Source organism: Cygnus atratus, chromosome 6 (assembly GCF_013377495.2).
Source record: "Cygnus atratus isolate AKBS03 ecotype Queensland, Australia chromosome 6, CAtr_DNAZoo_HiC_assembly, whole genome shotgun sequence".
Classification (NCBI taxonomy): Eukaryota; Metazoa; Chordata; class Aves; order Anseriformes; family Anatidae; genus Cygnus; species Cygnus atratus.
The window spans coordinates 18,565,700-18,580,717 of NC_066367.1; the positions used below are offsets into that span (position 1 = coordinate 18,565,700).

Here is a 15,018-nt window from a genome sequence, read left to right on the forward strand (position 1 = left end):
GTGAAAGTGTTGCTAGTGGAAAACCCTCTGTTTCTCTGGCTTGCTCCCTGCTGAGCTCACCCTGAGAGACAGTTTCCACGTTGGCAGGTATGAGGACGGTGGCACTTCACCCACCGGCGCAGACAGCCTGTTTGAGCAGGAGGTGGGAGCTCTGCACGCCCGCATGGCAGCGGGGGTACGGCGCACCCATGGGAGCCATCACCCGGCGTCACAGCCAGAGCTGGCAGCCAGCCCTCGGGACATCTTCCTGGTGAACCTGGGAACGAAGGACCAGAGGGTCTGTGCAATGCCATTAAGACAGTTGCTGAAATAATGGGCAAGAGGATGAGCTGGTTGTTGCAGCGCAATTATTTCAGAACCCGAGTGCCCAGCGAGGCATGGAGCATCCTCAGCTCCCACTCACCTCCTGCAGCACTGTGAATAATAAGGGAGCTCAGCTTAGAAAATAAGTCTAACAGACCAAAGCAATGTCTTTAAGCAATCCCATGAGCTGAACATGGTGCCACTATCCAGCACTTTGCACAGGTCTGAGCCTGCAAGAGGTTGATGGCTCCAGCTGCATCCTGCAGTACATCTGGTGTGGGTTAAGCACTGGGACCAGGGGCCCTGCCCATGGCCAGGGAGGCTCCCGCTGGGGACAGCAGGCTCTGGGGACTGGGACCTGCTCAGCAGGTGCTTTTGGGATTTGATAGTGTCCACTGCACTGAGCTCCTCCAGAAATCAGTCCCCTGAGGGACAAGGGATGGCTGCAGTGAAGCAGAGCATCTCCATCTGTGCAGCCAGGCCGGGGACTGCCCTTCACAGAGGCAGGAGCCCCTCCAGATGTGCCAGGGGTTCAGGAGGGTCCCATGTGTCGCTGGCCAGGCAGGTGCAATCTCAGCATTTGCGGGAGGCAGTCGTCTCCTTAATGCTACTCAAAAAATGCAAAAACTTTCAATGAGGACACAGATGGCCGCCTAGGGCCAAGGGCTGGCATAAGCAGTTATTTGCACACACAAACGTACAGCAGCCTAAGAGATATCCGTTTGTACATGCGATTATCTGCTAGTGTTTGCACGTGCATCTCTCATAAATGTAACGTAGGAGCTCAGCCCTCAGAAGTCTCAAAGCTTTCAATCAGGCATTGAATTGGCAATTCCAAGATAAAAGAAAACTGGAGTATAATCATTTCCGAACCGCAAAACAAATTATGCTTATGAAAGCATTTGGCCCTGTGTGTCCATCTGTCCCCATTGAAAGCTGCTGCATTTTATGAGGACAGTGGATGTGCGGGTTGTTTTTTGCATCGCCCTGGCGAGCGGTGGGTACTGCAGTCCACTGGTCAGGACAGTGGCCCAGGGCTCGGATGCACCAAGTTCAACTTCCAGTTCTGCCATCATTTTCCTGCACGACCTGATAAGGTGCTGAAGTCACTCTGTGCCTTCATTTCCTAACCACAGACCACATCACTTTGCATGTCCTTTTTCTGTCCTGCTGCTTTGGGTTGTGGGCTCCTCTGGGGTTATGCCTGTCTCTTCCCAGGTGAGTAGGTGCAGTATGCTGCGCTGGCCCTGACGTCAGCTGAAGACTGTACATGCTATGGGACTGAACAGCAACAGTGGAGCAAGCTGCCTTGGACTCCTCCTCACCTCTCAAACTGTGCTCCTCTTCCTGTCTGTGCTGTCCTCCTTGTCAGACTTTTGTGCAGGATTTCCTAAATTTGTGCTACCTGGATTCCCTATTGCAGACCTAAACTGAGGTTAGAGACAAGATGCTTGATGATATTTATAAGTTTCACAAAAACACCTCAGCCAAATGAAGAACAAAACGTTGCCATAAAACACTACCAGTCAGCTAATTCAGTGCATCTCCTGCTGTGAGCCAGCGCCAAGCACCAAGCACCAGAGCTGTCTGCTGCCTTGTGACAGGGCTCCCGCACCTTCACGGCTCGGGGTTTTGTGCTCCATACAGACCAAGTCTGGAAAATACAAGCTTGTTTCAATAAACCACGTAAATCAAACTCCCATCTTTAAAGACAAGGCTGACAGACTCTGTAAATACAGGGTCTGGCAGGCAGTGGGCACCTGCCAGTGCCCGGCCCCTTGCCGGATCAGCCATGCATGCAGGAGCCCTCTCCATGCGGTAACGAATCAGGCTGCCCCACGCAGCTGTGGATGCACAAGCCTTGCACAAACGCCGCCTTCCCCTGCTACAAGCCACAGCTTCAGAGGCAGAAACACGCTCACCCGTCCTTAAAATCCAGCCCCCAAACCTTCCATCCTCCTCGGAGTCCTCTCCAGGCATACCGCACAGATACTGAAAGAGCAAATGACAGCGCTAAATGTGTGCTCCCTGGTCACTTGAAAATGCGTGTCTCATTTTATTTGGGAAGGTTTTCACTCTGCATTATTGTAAAATAGTCAGCAGATTGGGGGGGGGTGGATAAAAAGAAAAAGAAGAGAGAGAGGAGAGGCTGGCAGAAAAAAAGAAAGGATAGAAAAGAAAAAAGAAAAAAAGAGAGGGAAGGAAAAAAGGAAAAGGATGGAGAAAGAAACAAGCTTGGTGCCTTCAGAATCAAGATCCTTGGGAAATATCTAAGATAAGTAGTTGGCTACTTTTCTTATAAACTTATTTTGCTCAGCCACACAGGAAATAATGCTAGATATGTGACCACAAAATGGGACATATTTTCCTGTTTTCCGACTGATTTTCAGGTTCTTATTTAGCCATGAATAGGAGAGAGATGCTCAACCATATAAGCAAAAATTTGGCTAGAATAACCAAGAATGTATTTCAAATCTTTGATGAATTGGAGCCAAAAGATTTCTTGGATCGAGAATACATTTAGTGCCAGACTTATGTGGGAAAATAATTTGGAAATGGCTTATTCAAAATGTCTGGTTGATAAATATACATACACAAGGTGCTTCAAAGAGATTTCCCTGGATGTCTTGTAATTCAAATATCAAAGTACATCTCAATATTTACCTGTTCTATTTTGATTTAAATAATTTTAGCTTTTTATTTTTTTAAAAAATAGTTTCATAATTGAGAGGCACAACCAGTAAAACTCTGGGTGGAAAACATTTCTGAATAACATTTTGACAAAGCTACTAAATCAGCAGCCTCTGCAAATGACAGTGGTAGCAGAAAAGCAAATCACATACGTATTTTGAGCCACTTCTCATCTTCAAAACAGAAAATAAGAACACTTTAAAAATTAAGTCTCCTGCTTACTGCAGTGACGATACTCCTTTAACCCCGTATGTACTAATGTCTGTAACAAAAACTGAAAGGGAAATGAAAAAGCTCAGGCGCAGTCTTTAAACAACAAACATGTCTCCTGCAACAGCAGCTTCAAACTACTGCTGGGGAGACACCTCATTTTCCAAGGAGGTCCAAGTCCAGGATTAATTTTAAAATCAGTGGTTGCAATAAACTTTTTTTTTTTTATGATTCAAGAAAAAACAGGAATGGCATTGTAGCAAGCAACTGGATATTAGAAGAAAAGTAAGATGTAACACAAGATGAAACAAATATGAAAAAAAAATGTTGGTCATGCTGGTACTAAAAGTAGTAGCATGTTGATTATTTAGGTCCCCAGAAGCTCCTTTACATTCTTAGCTATTATCTATCTCAGCTGCTGAAACCTGCTGTTTTAAAGGCATTAGAGTTGAACATCTAGTGACAGCACTTGGGTTATTTATCATTATGTATCACCCTGCTACACTATATTTTATTATTCTGGATTTAAAGGAAGATAACACAATTACGGTTAATTTGCTTCTCTTCTTTATATATATAGTGTCATGACCCACCACGGCTTTGTCCCATGAGATATTTTTAACCAAAAAGAAATCCACAAGAAACTCTCCCTAAAAATTCCATTAATAACCTCTTGTAGCGTGTATAGGTTGCAGGGTCTGGAACTAAGAATGTTTTAATCTCTTCAGCAAAACAATGTCTCATAATGATGTACAGGACTATTGCTGCACTGATGAAGAATCATACATAATTCAGCACCTTTCACTTGGCACCACTGTGATATCCTCATTAGCAGTGGCTCACAGTGGCTGTCAGATGGTGTCCATGCGAATGCAGGCATTATATTGTCTTTGAGATGTGCAGCTGCTTCCATGACACTGCCAGTATATAAAAACATGACGCCAGTTTGTTTTATTTAGTGCTAAACCTTCCAGTTTGTAAAAACAAGGCTGACACAGAGCCTGACATGAGGCAGTGAAAATAATTAGCTCTCATTTTCTCAGCCTCCTATTTCCTTCTCCCCGCTGTGTTCTCTTTCCACTAAACCACCACATGTCAGTCGAAATGGGAGGCAATTAGTGGGCTCATTTCAGTCCCCACAACTGTGCTGAAAAGAAAGTATTTATGATGGCACAATGAACAGCTGAAAGATTAAATAACATTTGCCTTTTGAAAAGAAAATGACTTCTAGCTAAATGGGCAATTTTTGATTATTCTCAAACAAGCTTAGAGTAGTTGGTTTTTAAAATACAAGAAAGGAAAATGAGTCATTTTTAGGTGAAAGAATCAAATAAAACTTGACACAGTAATGCAAATAACTGATGTTTTATTGCAAAATATGTAAATGTGTTATACCCTTAACAATGGCTCGTGTCTCAGGTCAGGGCAGGCTGTTGCCAGCCAGGCTCCAGCAAGACAAGGTGGCTCCGCCGCCGGTTTTGTTTCACTCGTGAGGAAGAGAAAAACAGGGGCGGAGGGGAGGCTTTGCGATAGAGATGCTCTTACAACGTAAAGAAACAAAGCGAGCATGTGTTTATGTTGCCAGCTCGGCCTCCCAGAAAGCCTGAGCCCTTGCTCCTTGGCCAGGTAACAGGCCGCGGCAGGCTGGAGGCTGGCCTGAGGAGGCGCAGGGCCTTCCTCCTCCTCCGCACGCTGCCAGCGCAGCCAAAACACCTCACTGTGCCCTCAGGTAGCCATGTGGCTGGACTTAAAATGTGGACATGTGGAAAACACAGGGCTCTTTGGTGACCACCACGCATGTCACTTCCAGCCCTGTCCTCCTGCGGGGCAGTTCCCACTTAGCACAGGGGTAAACATGCCAGAGCGGAGCAGGCGCTGTGGCCCCACCGACATGGGGCTGCCTCCATGTATGCCCTCGTGCAGACACAGAGCCTGGCCCAGGAAACCCCTCTGAAAGAACGCACACGGAGCTCAGGCAGCCCACACTAAATGTCTGACACTGCCACTGATCCACTGCTGGTGGACTACATTAACAGCAGTTACTCTTGATGGTTATGTTTAAATATGGCTGTGGTGTTATTTTACAGCTTAGGTTTTTTTTTTGTTGTTGTTTTGTTTTTTCCTTAAGAAAGTATTTACCACTTTACTGACTACTTATTAGAGTCTGAGCAAACCTATGAGAATGGCACACAAACACAGCCACTGTGCTGCTTGCATTGACTCAGCCTTTAGTATTGAGTGCCCTGAGGTTTAACGAGAGACAGGCTCTGGATGATGAGGTTTTGAGGTAAGGTTAAATAAGCCCACGCTAGGAAGTCAAGTTACTTGCAAATATCTTGAGAAGGATGGGTCAGATAAAGACAGTAGGATATAACTGAAAAATAACAAAACTGAAATTTAAAATTTTAGACCTAGGCCACTGCTTTACTTTTACCAGGTTTGTAACGTGCCAAGTACCTTAGCAAACTAAACCAGTGACATTATACCACATCTGTCTGAACTAGGAATTAGTTTTAAGAAAGTAAATAAAGGTTTTATCAGTATCGGCACGGTGGGTGGGTGGAGAGGACGAAACAGTAGAAATGGCCTCAAACACCTGAAATTACAGGCCAGATACAACTATTTTAGTACTGTTTTGTCCTGTAGTGCCACATTTTGCAAGTCCATGTTTCTCCACATGAAGAGTTGGTCAAAACTTTCTCTATGAAGTAGCTTTAATATTATATGCACTTTTGCACTACACATTTAAATAGCAGCATTAAACAGCATTAAAATATATCCCCATCTGGATATTTGAGGCTAGAAAATAGTTCACACAGCGGATGTTTTGATGAGGCTCTGCTCCTTACCTTGTCAAATGGAGGGAGAGGGGAAAAATAAGGCAAAAATGGTGAGCCAATTTCAAGGCTTTGTGTCTGGATGTAGGTCAGATTGTGCCACACTCAGTAAAAATGAAAACATTCAAAGGCATGGTGAAATCTGCCTTTCTGAGGACCAAAAATAAAGAATGCATCAACGGGAGACAAAAAGACTGTGAACCATCCTTCTTAAGGTTGGATGATTCATCAGTGTGGAGCCGACACAGCTCAGACACCTTTCCCTGATTGGGAAATTTTAATGAGCCACCTAGGATGAGAAAGCCATTGAAAATTCCCTCTGCAGTTCTGCGAATCAGCTCAAGCCACAATTGCCAGGGTTTGTTTTTTACCCTCTTTGGTATCTTGGAGTTAATTGGTCCCCCCCTTTTTTTTTTTTAATTTGTGGAATAAAAATTCTTACAAAATGCCTAAAGCTATCACCTTTCAGCTCAGTGGGAACTGTCTATGGAAAGGTCATTAAAAGGAAGTAAATGGAAGTAACCACATAACTTGAACTACAAGAGTTGGAAGAGAAACCTCTAAAAACCAGGTTAGCTTTGCAGCACTCACTCCTGATGCATTCAGAGAGCACAAAGGTCAACCAAGCTTTCATCACCTCCAAAGATGCAGCTAAAAAGGGAAGGAAACTGTAATGAAATGACTGCATCTATCAGCTAGTGGAAACCAACATAATCCCACTAGCAGATGCAGTTTAAATTAGATAACAAATCTGCAGATGGTAAAGTTGCATACTGGGAAGTCAGTGTTTCCTTTAGCATACAATGACTTGTGGGAGCTCAGCCCAGGGGAACAGGGCAGAGCCAGCCAGGGGAGAAACCCCCCCCTAGAGCCAGCCATTCCCCTGCACAGTCCCTTCCTGCTTGCTGCACCCACTCCAGCTGAGCCGAACAACCTCTCCTGGTACACACAGCTCTAGCAGTCCACACATTACCTGGGGAACACACATCCTCCACTTGTAACCCAGATTGAGCTTATTGCCTCTTTTTACTCATGGCTGAAACAGGAGATATGCTTCTTAGGTAGGCAGCCTGTTACAGGGGCTGATTAGGGCAAAGTTCCTTCGAGAAAATCATTTTTAAATTGATGTAGGCCAGCTTTTTAGCTGCAAAGATGGTGGAAAGTATGATCCCAAGTGTTTCTGCTGACCTAGTTTTATATGAATAGGCACCACTCTTATAAAAAATGGGACAGTAAAAGAAGTTGAAACCCTTCAATCATGATACTGGTATCCCCAGTATCTCCATTTCACTACAAATCTGGGTGATGGCAGCAGTAGTTGCTTTAAAGCAGCCTCTAGGGGAGCTAGAAGATTGTATCCAGGGATTTTCAAAGAAGCAAGGTAGCCAAATTTTGTATATTCTACCTACCACAGCATGCTTTGTTAGTGTTACATTTAATGTGCTGCTCACTCAAACTACCTTGCTCGCACTGGCCACAGCAGCCTTCCTGAAAGCTCGCTTGGTTGTTCCTCTCACTCCAGTCCACTTTTAAAAACTGGCTTCACTTCAATATCTAAGACAGGCATGGGTTTTTAAACAGACCCTGGAAAAAAGTTTGCAGCCCAGACAACCTCAGGTGACAAACAGCATGCTCCCTGGAGCTGCAGCAGGGACGGCATCACCGAGCAGGGTGGATGCCAGTGCACATGCCTGCAGGGAGAGCTGCTTCCTTGGGAAGGGGCAGAACTGCACAGGGAGCAGAGAGCTCCAATAAGGAGGTCCTGGGGAAGACAGAAGCAAAAGAAAGCAAACAAAAAATAACAACTGAAAAAAGTGCCCTCCTTCAGCTTGTCATTTGGGCTTTCAAAAACCTGCAAAAAAAAAAAAACAACCATCAGCTAGCCCCATTCTCTATTAACGATTTAGCTTCTGTCCCATAGACTTTGGAACACTGCTTCATGTACAAATTTTGCTATCACAGCTAAAATATCTGCTTGTCCTCAAACTCAGTAGGCACGACTGCAACCTGAATTTCTCTAAAACTCTCAGAGGTCTGTCCACTCCTCTTTTTGCTCTTTCCTGGGGCAGACTGCCCACCCTCCTGTGCTAAGGCTCACAGCCCATATTGGAAATACAAGGGAGACACAAGGTACTGCATGGCCTTTTTGCTTCTGGTGAAGTTGCACATGGGAGGGAAAGATGGACGCCTACATAACAGCAGCTGTAAAGCATCATAAGGTACATGCATTTGAGAACACTGACAAAGTCAAAGTCATTCACATAGTGATAAAGAAAATTTTCATAGGAAAAAAAGTGCTCAAGATAAAAGAAACAAACAAAAAAAAGGAAATCTCCAGACAAAAAGCAAAATGCTTTTTTCAAATTGATGAAATGATATCAGTATGAGTCCAAGTTCCTACTAAGTACAAACCTAAATGCTTTCTCTGCAAGCACCACCAAGTACAGAAATCAAGAGACTTCTGCAAACAATATGCCCTGAAAGCAAAGCAGTCAGATAACACAAGATGAAAAGTCAGCCACCCACAAGTTTGGGATGGACACACAATGCAGATTTGTCAAATACAAAAGGAAACAAATCCTGCTGTCACAACCCCTGACTCTAACTCAGAAATACTTTGCACACCGTTTCCACATAGATGATTAATTCTAAAACCCTTGAACTCAGAGTCTGTGGCAGGCTGGATAAAGAAAATGAAAGGCACAGGATAATCCTCACTTTCGAGAACATGGTAGAAATGCTTTGTGGGAACATCTGGGGTTGTCAACACTCCCCTTACACAGGGTGCAATGAGAGGTACTTGAACCAACGTGGCATGGAGCTAGGACTTTGTTTGGATATGGCATGCTGGACCCCTGCACAGGAGTTTTGCTGTCTGCAGTGGGCTGCACCTTGCTTGGCGCTGCGAGGGAAGAGAGGCACTAGCGGTACCTGTCCTGTCCTCCCCAGCCAGCAGCTAAGCATGCCACGCATTTTCCTCTCTTCCTGGTCACAGAACAAGACACCACCTTTCTGCCAAGACAAAACTAATGCATGTCCACTGACATCAGGCATGTGCCATAGCCCAACTGTCCCTCATCATTAACCTCCTCCATTTGCAATAGGCTCTTCTGCTTAAATGGATTGTTACTGCACACCCGTTGGGATAAAGGGAACAAAGCCAAAGCCCGAATTACAAAAATGACAGTTAGAGAAATTGTTCATAAGGAAACAAAAGCTTTCACTCAAAGCTTTCTGCAGCACTATGCTCTTCCTAGCTCACTCTCAGGCATGTTTGCCCATCACTGGCTCAGCCCTACTTGCTACCTTGACATTAGTTTAGCATATTCCAACACAAGAAGCCTCTTGCAGCAGGTAATTTTTTTGCATCCAGAAGAAACGGGACACCCTGGGTAGTGACTGAAAAGATAGCCAAGCTGATCCAACATGCCCAGCTTACCTTTGGACCGTTTCCTGGCTTTAAGTGGTAGCCAAAAACAAGTTCGAGATTCACTACTTTCTCTATGTTTTCTTCAGCATCACCTGCAGAGTCCTGCCAAAACAAGGTAAAGTGAGAGCTTATGGCTACCCCAGACCTCCAGGAAGCAGAAACAAAGCCTATTGTGGGAGCAGGGGTTTGCCTTTCTGACGTTACAAGCCTGCCAGGTAGCATGAGGAGCCACCACTCTGCCCCTATCACACCTGGGAGGTGCTGGGTGGTCCCTGCTCCTCATCAAGCCGCTCCTCAGCAGCATAATGCCATGGTGGCCACCTTCACTGGAATTACAGCCAGCATGGCATGCCAGTGACATCCAGGCTTTCATTTTCCCCTTTGGGGAACAGTGTTTCACTTTATGTAAATTTGCCTTAAGTGGATTTCACTCTATAGCTCTGCAATAAATCATGACTAAAAATGCTCCTTTAGGCTTCGGAATCTAGAATTGCTTGATTAGCTCCCAGAATTAAATCAGGCAAATATCTGCTCCAGCAACCCCGAAGTTCCCAAACATTCCCTCCCTTTGCTATAGCTCTTGTTAGGAAGATCAGAAAACCAACAGGTTAGCACATGGCTAGCCAGACATTACAAATAATTCTTCTCCCTTGCAACATCAATAAACTGAAGAATGATGGGCTCATTCCTCAGAGGTCTGCCTTTCTTTGGAGGTGAGCAGTCAGCAGGACTTGTTCAAGGGAATGGCTCTTAGAAGTAATTTCTGATTAATGACATTAAAGGAATTGCAACCAGCAGACTTTTAATTTAGAAGCACTGGTTCCATGACAAAATCTTGGAGCCTCATTGAAAACAAATTCTAGTATTATACCACTTGTTCTGATGAGACCCATTGCTGCTGTTGACCCTCCACATTTGTCAAAGCAGTGACGGACCCACTATGTGAGAGGCTGCCTCGCCCTCCAGCCAACGGCAGGAAAGTTGAGACATGAGAACAGTAAAATATTTATACCAACATGAGAAGCACTTCTTATATAAACAATCAGACTTACCTTAATTAATGGTGGAAAATGAAACAGATTTAGGTAGTCGTGGGTTAACTTCTCAATCGCAGTCTATAAAAAAAAAGAACACAACAAAATCAGATGAGCATTATTCAGTATTGTATTAATACCACAAATACCAGCACGAACAACAGGGCAGTTCAGCATACACTGTGCTTTTCATTGTAGATACATTAGGGCATGTGAGAGCAGTTTAAAATACAGCTCTGCTCTGGAAACTGTCTCGCTAGATCGACCCCATTTCACATTCAGAGTCAGATCTGCTTAATCAGAAAAAGAGATGTTTGGGGCGCTGTTTTGGTTGTTTTTATTTATGCTCAGTCAACCCAGGAAGCTGAAATCTTTCATTCTGGGCATTATTGACTTTATTAAGTTTCAATAATTTTCCCTGTAGGAAATGCAAATTAAAGATATCAGTAATGGTGTGTGCTATGGAAAAACAGCTGATGAGCAAAAGGGGAATAAATCTCTGTGACTTACAGAGACAAAGCTAAATTTGCAGGATTAGCAATTAGGATAGAAGTATCTCTTTACTAGTAAATTGTGGTATAAACTCATTGAGACCCAACGGAATCCCAGATGCTGCTTTTAGCGAAATCTTCCAAAGCTGACTGCCAGGAAACCTAACTATCTCCTGTTGCTACAGTATTAACACTATTACTGCTGTTGTGATCACGTTTTCCAGACTACAGCTTTCTGAATTTGTTGCAAACATTAGGTATTCAGAAAAACATGAAACAAAGCCTTAAGAGCAAAGCAACTTAGCTGTCAATCAACCAGCTTAAAAGTTGTCTAAGGGAGTTCTGTTGGTCAAAGTAGGTTTTAAGTTATAGGCAAGATGTGAAACTGGAGAAGTTCAGAGATTTAAGTTCAAATAACTTTTTCAATATCTGATCTCTTAGCTGAGGAGAAATCTTAGGGGAGCACTCTCTGAAGATACCCAAAGCTTTCTTCTGGGTAAATGGCCCCCTCAGACAAACCCCCAGAAGTACTGGTTCTCCTGCCCCAAATAAAACTAAGAAATGTGGAGGAGTATGAAGATCATGGCACATTTTTACACCTCGTAAAATGTTCAGGTTGCTTTGGGTTCCGGAGCCATATAAATCTGTAACTCTGTTGTTATTTTTTTTTGTTTTTTGTACCAAACAAGCTATTTTGCTTTATAACTTTTTTTTCTGTAATTAATATTACTGTAAAACTGTAGAATCCTTCTCAATATTTACACTATAATTTACTCTAACTTTCAACATATACTATCAGATACCTTTAAATGGATGATGTGTCCTCTGGCAACAATTCCCATGTCCTTTAAATCCTCTTCTTCTAGAAGAAGCAATCGTTTCCCAGTGATATGATGTTCCTTAAACAATCTAGCATATACACTCATTTCACCAGAAGCATCGCCTTAAGATAAGAGAGGTTATTCAGAAATCCACAGGGCTTTTCATTGAGGGGAGAAAAAGATAAACAAAGGTATTTATATTCATGAATATGAACATGAAGGTACATATGAATAGCTTTTACCTTTTCTAGTAAGTTGTTGCATCCACAAAAACTGCAAAAAAAAAAGAGTAATCAATCTTGAAATTCATATCAGCAAAATTTTATATTACCGTTATTTGGAGCATACAAATATAATCACTCCTTTTAAAAAATAATTTTAAAAATATTTATTTGGGGTTAAAGGACTCAAGATTCTCCAACATCAGTGACTGCATTTTTTTTTTTTTAAACTGCCTTCTACTTTACAACCATGTTGCTTAATTTATTTTTATGAGGAATAATAGGACTGAGGCAAAAGGTTTAGCAATCTGTCATGTGATAAAAGGGCCAAAGTTAAGCCCTTAGCAGTAGCCAGGGCTATTTTCACTTTTGCTCTGGCATTAAAATCACTATGGCACAGTGACATGCTAGAGATAAATCATTAATATTAGTTCTTTGCATTTTAACTGAACAAAAGAGTAAAAAGAAGGCTACACCCCACTGAAGCTCTTAACCTTCAGTTAATTTCCATCCCAGCAGCATGCAAACCTCCAAACCCATTTTGTCTTCTCCAGGACAAGTCTTGCTTAGATCTTCTTACAGCACTTCCACATTTCCCTAATGATTGTTTAGGAATTTGGTGCTAGCTGCTGAAAACTCACAGCACAAATTTTCTGGGCATTGGAGAACGTGGCTGTTTTATCAGGGTCACTTAAATACTTAATTTATCCATGGTCATTTTAAAGCTTTTCTGGGACACAAGTTCCCCCAAGCAACTAGCAGTACAATCTCACACAGATATTCTGATTCGACTTTCGTTCCCTCCATACCCACTGCAATTTGCTAGAGAGCTCCAGCAGCACAACGCTGGCCGCGTTAGCACAAGATACTCACCACATCTTCTTCAGTCCATGCACAAATATCAAAGGAGGGCAGCAACTGTGTGAGAGATACGGATTGAAAGGAAAACCGTCTGACTATTTTTCTCCCCTCCACCCAAATTTCACTCCCATAGACAATTTTACTTGGTTCCTTTTCTCCTGCGAAGGGGAGACTGTTGGGCTGTGACTCCCATACTGAGAGCCCTTCGCATGGCTGACAGCCTGAGCCCTTGGATTCAGACCGATCGCGGGCTGACTCTCCAGCTATCTCGCCTCTGGTTTCTGATGCTACAGGAAGGCTTTTGCTTTTGTTACACATTTGATACCATCTGATTTCTGCAATGAAAATAATGCTGTGATTACGACACTCTCCAGAACAACGGGTACTTTCTGCAGAAGGAAGTAAAGCTGCCACTAATCAGTAGTGAAAGCAGAACTCGGAGTCAGGCCACTGTAGCTAGTCATCCCGCAAGGACAATTCTCCTTTGGTTTCTGCCAACACTTCGTAACCACTCGCCTCAGGCTCTGTGAGCGCCGAATCCCCAACCCCTCCGGGGTCGCAGCCCGTGCGTGGTACATTTGCTGTATGCACAACGCCGTTAGCTCTTGAAGCACAAAGGAAACCATGAAGACACACAGGAGGATGGATGTGAAATTCTGGGATGATTTGAAAGCTGACACAGTAGAAGACCTCACTGCAACACTGATTTCTGTTTTACTCACTCAAAAATATGCTACCCCAGGCTTCACCTTCTTTACATTTTTATCTGGATAAAGGGTTAACATTAATTTGTATGTATTTGGACACTCAGCACCTCCTAAAGCCTCAATGCCATGATGCAGTTGCAAACTTAGTTGATGTATGTAACACTGACTCAAAAGAGAACCAGTTCAGTTACCCACCAGCCTCCAGGGGTTTGTTTTGTTACCTCCTGTGGGCTCTGCTGGCCCGCAAACACTCCGGCTCCCAACCACAGGCCAAGTGTGCCCCCCCAGCAGGCCCTCACCCTGCCTGTGTCCAGTTGAGCACCAATTCCTAGGGCAGGGCTGCCCATTCTGGTCCAGCTTGAGCACCTCCCTGGCTCTCCAGGCACCAAGACCAGGCTCCAGTGTAATCCACCCACAACTTCCAGACATGCCCTTTGCAGTAACCATGTGAAACTCCCATTGAAGAGCTTTTGGCTGCCCAACGCCCCTCGACTTTGCCTCCGTAACTACAACTTTTTGATGCCCAGCCTGACTTGAGGACTCTTCAGACCCTCTTCCTCCTGCTCCACCACCTCCATCACAGCCAAACCTTGCTGGGCACAAACCATCCACGAGACCAGCCAAAAGCGCCTCTGTGAGAAGGATCCACCAGGCCCTCACACCCATCCTTTTGCCCACTGCCTCCCCAAAGTGGACAGAGCCAAAGGCATCACAGTGAAGTGGCAGATGGGAAGACGTGCTTGCTAGATAAAACGAGACCTTCCTGACTTTTTGACTGGAAAATATGGTGTAGTAAAGACAATCTTCTCAACCTACTGCTAGTCAGGCATACCCTAGGACAACAGTTACCTGCAGCCTGTGCAGGAGTCTGTGGGGCAGAAGTAATGCTGGGGTAACATCTGAGCACGAGGGAGGTCAAGTGGTCACCACAAAGATCCTTATGAAGGCAGTGGGGTGTGCCTTACGGGGGTATTTAATAGTCAAACGGGCTGGTGCTGCATGAAGAGCCTGGTAGAATGACTTGTATGATTAAACCATTTACTGCAGAAGTCCAATATTGTATTTTTGGTTACACAATGGATTTTTTCAGGTTTTCCCATGTTTAAATACAACCAGAGGCAGAATATGTTCTGTATTATTTCAAAATTCAGGAAAAAAAAAGAAGGAAAAAAAAAGATGGAGAAATGTCACACACTGAGTAAGATAAAAAATTACTTAAACCAGCAGACAACAAAGAACCTCTTGAAACATCAGTATTTTACACAGGGACACAGATGCATAAAATTTACTGTCAAAATGTTTATTGCAAAATAGAAGTTTGGAACAAAGAGAAGCAAAGAAAAAAGTTCACATCAAAAGAAAGTTTATGACACCAATTGAGGAAATCGAATACATTGCATGGTTTCTTTTTG

The 15,018-nt window shown here is 43.7% G+C and overlaps 1 protein-coding gene across 1 annotated transcript in view; it reads right to left on the reverse strand.

The window, feature by feature from the left end:
• The window catches only part of MAP3K20 (mitogen-activated protein kinase kinase kinase 20), a 90,964-nt gene that overhangs the window by 7,912 nt on the left and 68,034 nt on the right, over positions 1 to 15,018 (reverse strand). Inside the window, exons 12-16 of the mRNA XM_035567837.2 lie at positions 12,912 to 12,956; positions 12,060 to 12,090; positions 11,800 to 11,939; positions 10,524 to 10,586; positions 9,481 to 9,573 (exon numbers count right to left, since the gene is read on the reverse strand). Of these exons, the coding sequence (XP_035423730.1) occupies positions 9,481 to 9,573; positions 10,524 to 10,586; positions 11,800 to 11,939; positions 12,060 to 12,090; positions 12,912 to 12,956 (372 nt within the window). The remainder of the gene's footprint in view (positions 1 to 9,480; positions 9,574 to 10,523; positions 10,587 to 11,799; positions 11,940 to 12,059; positions 12,091 to 12,911; positions 12,957 to 15,018) is intronic.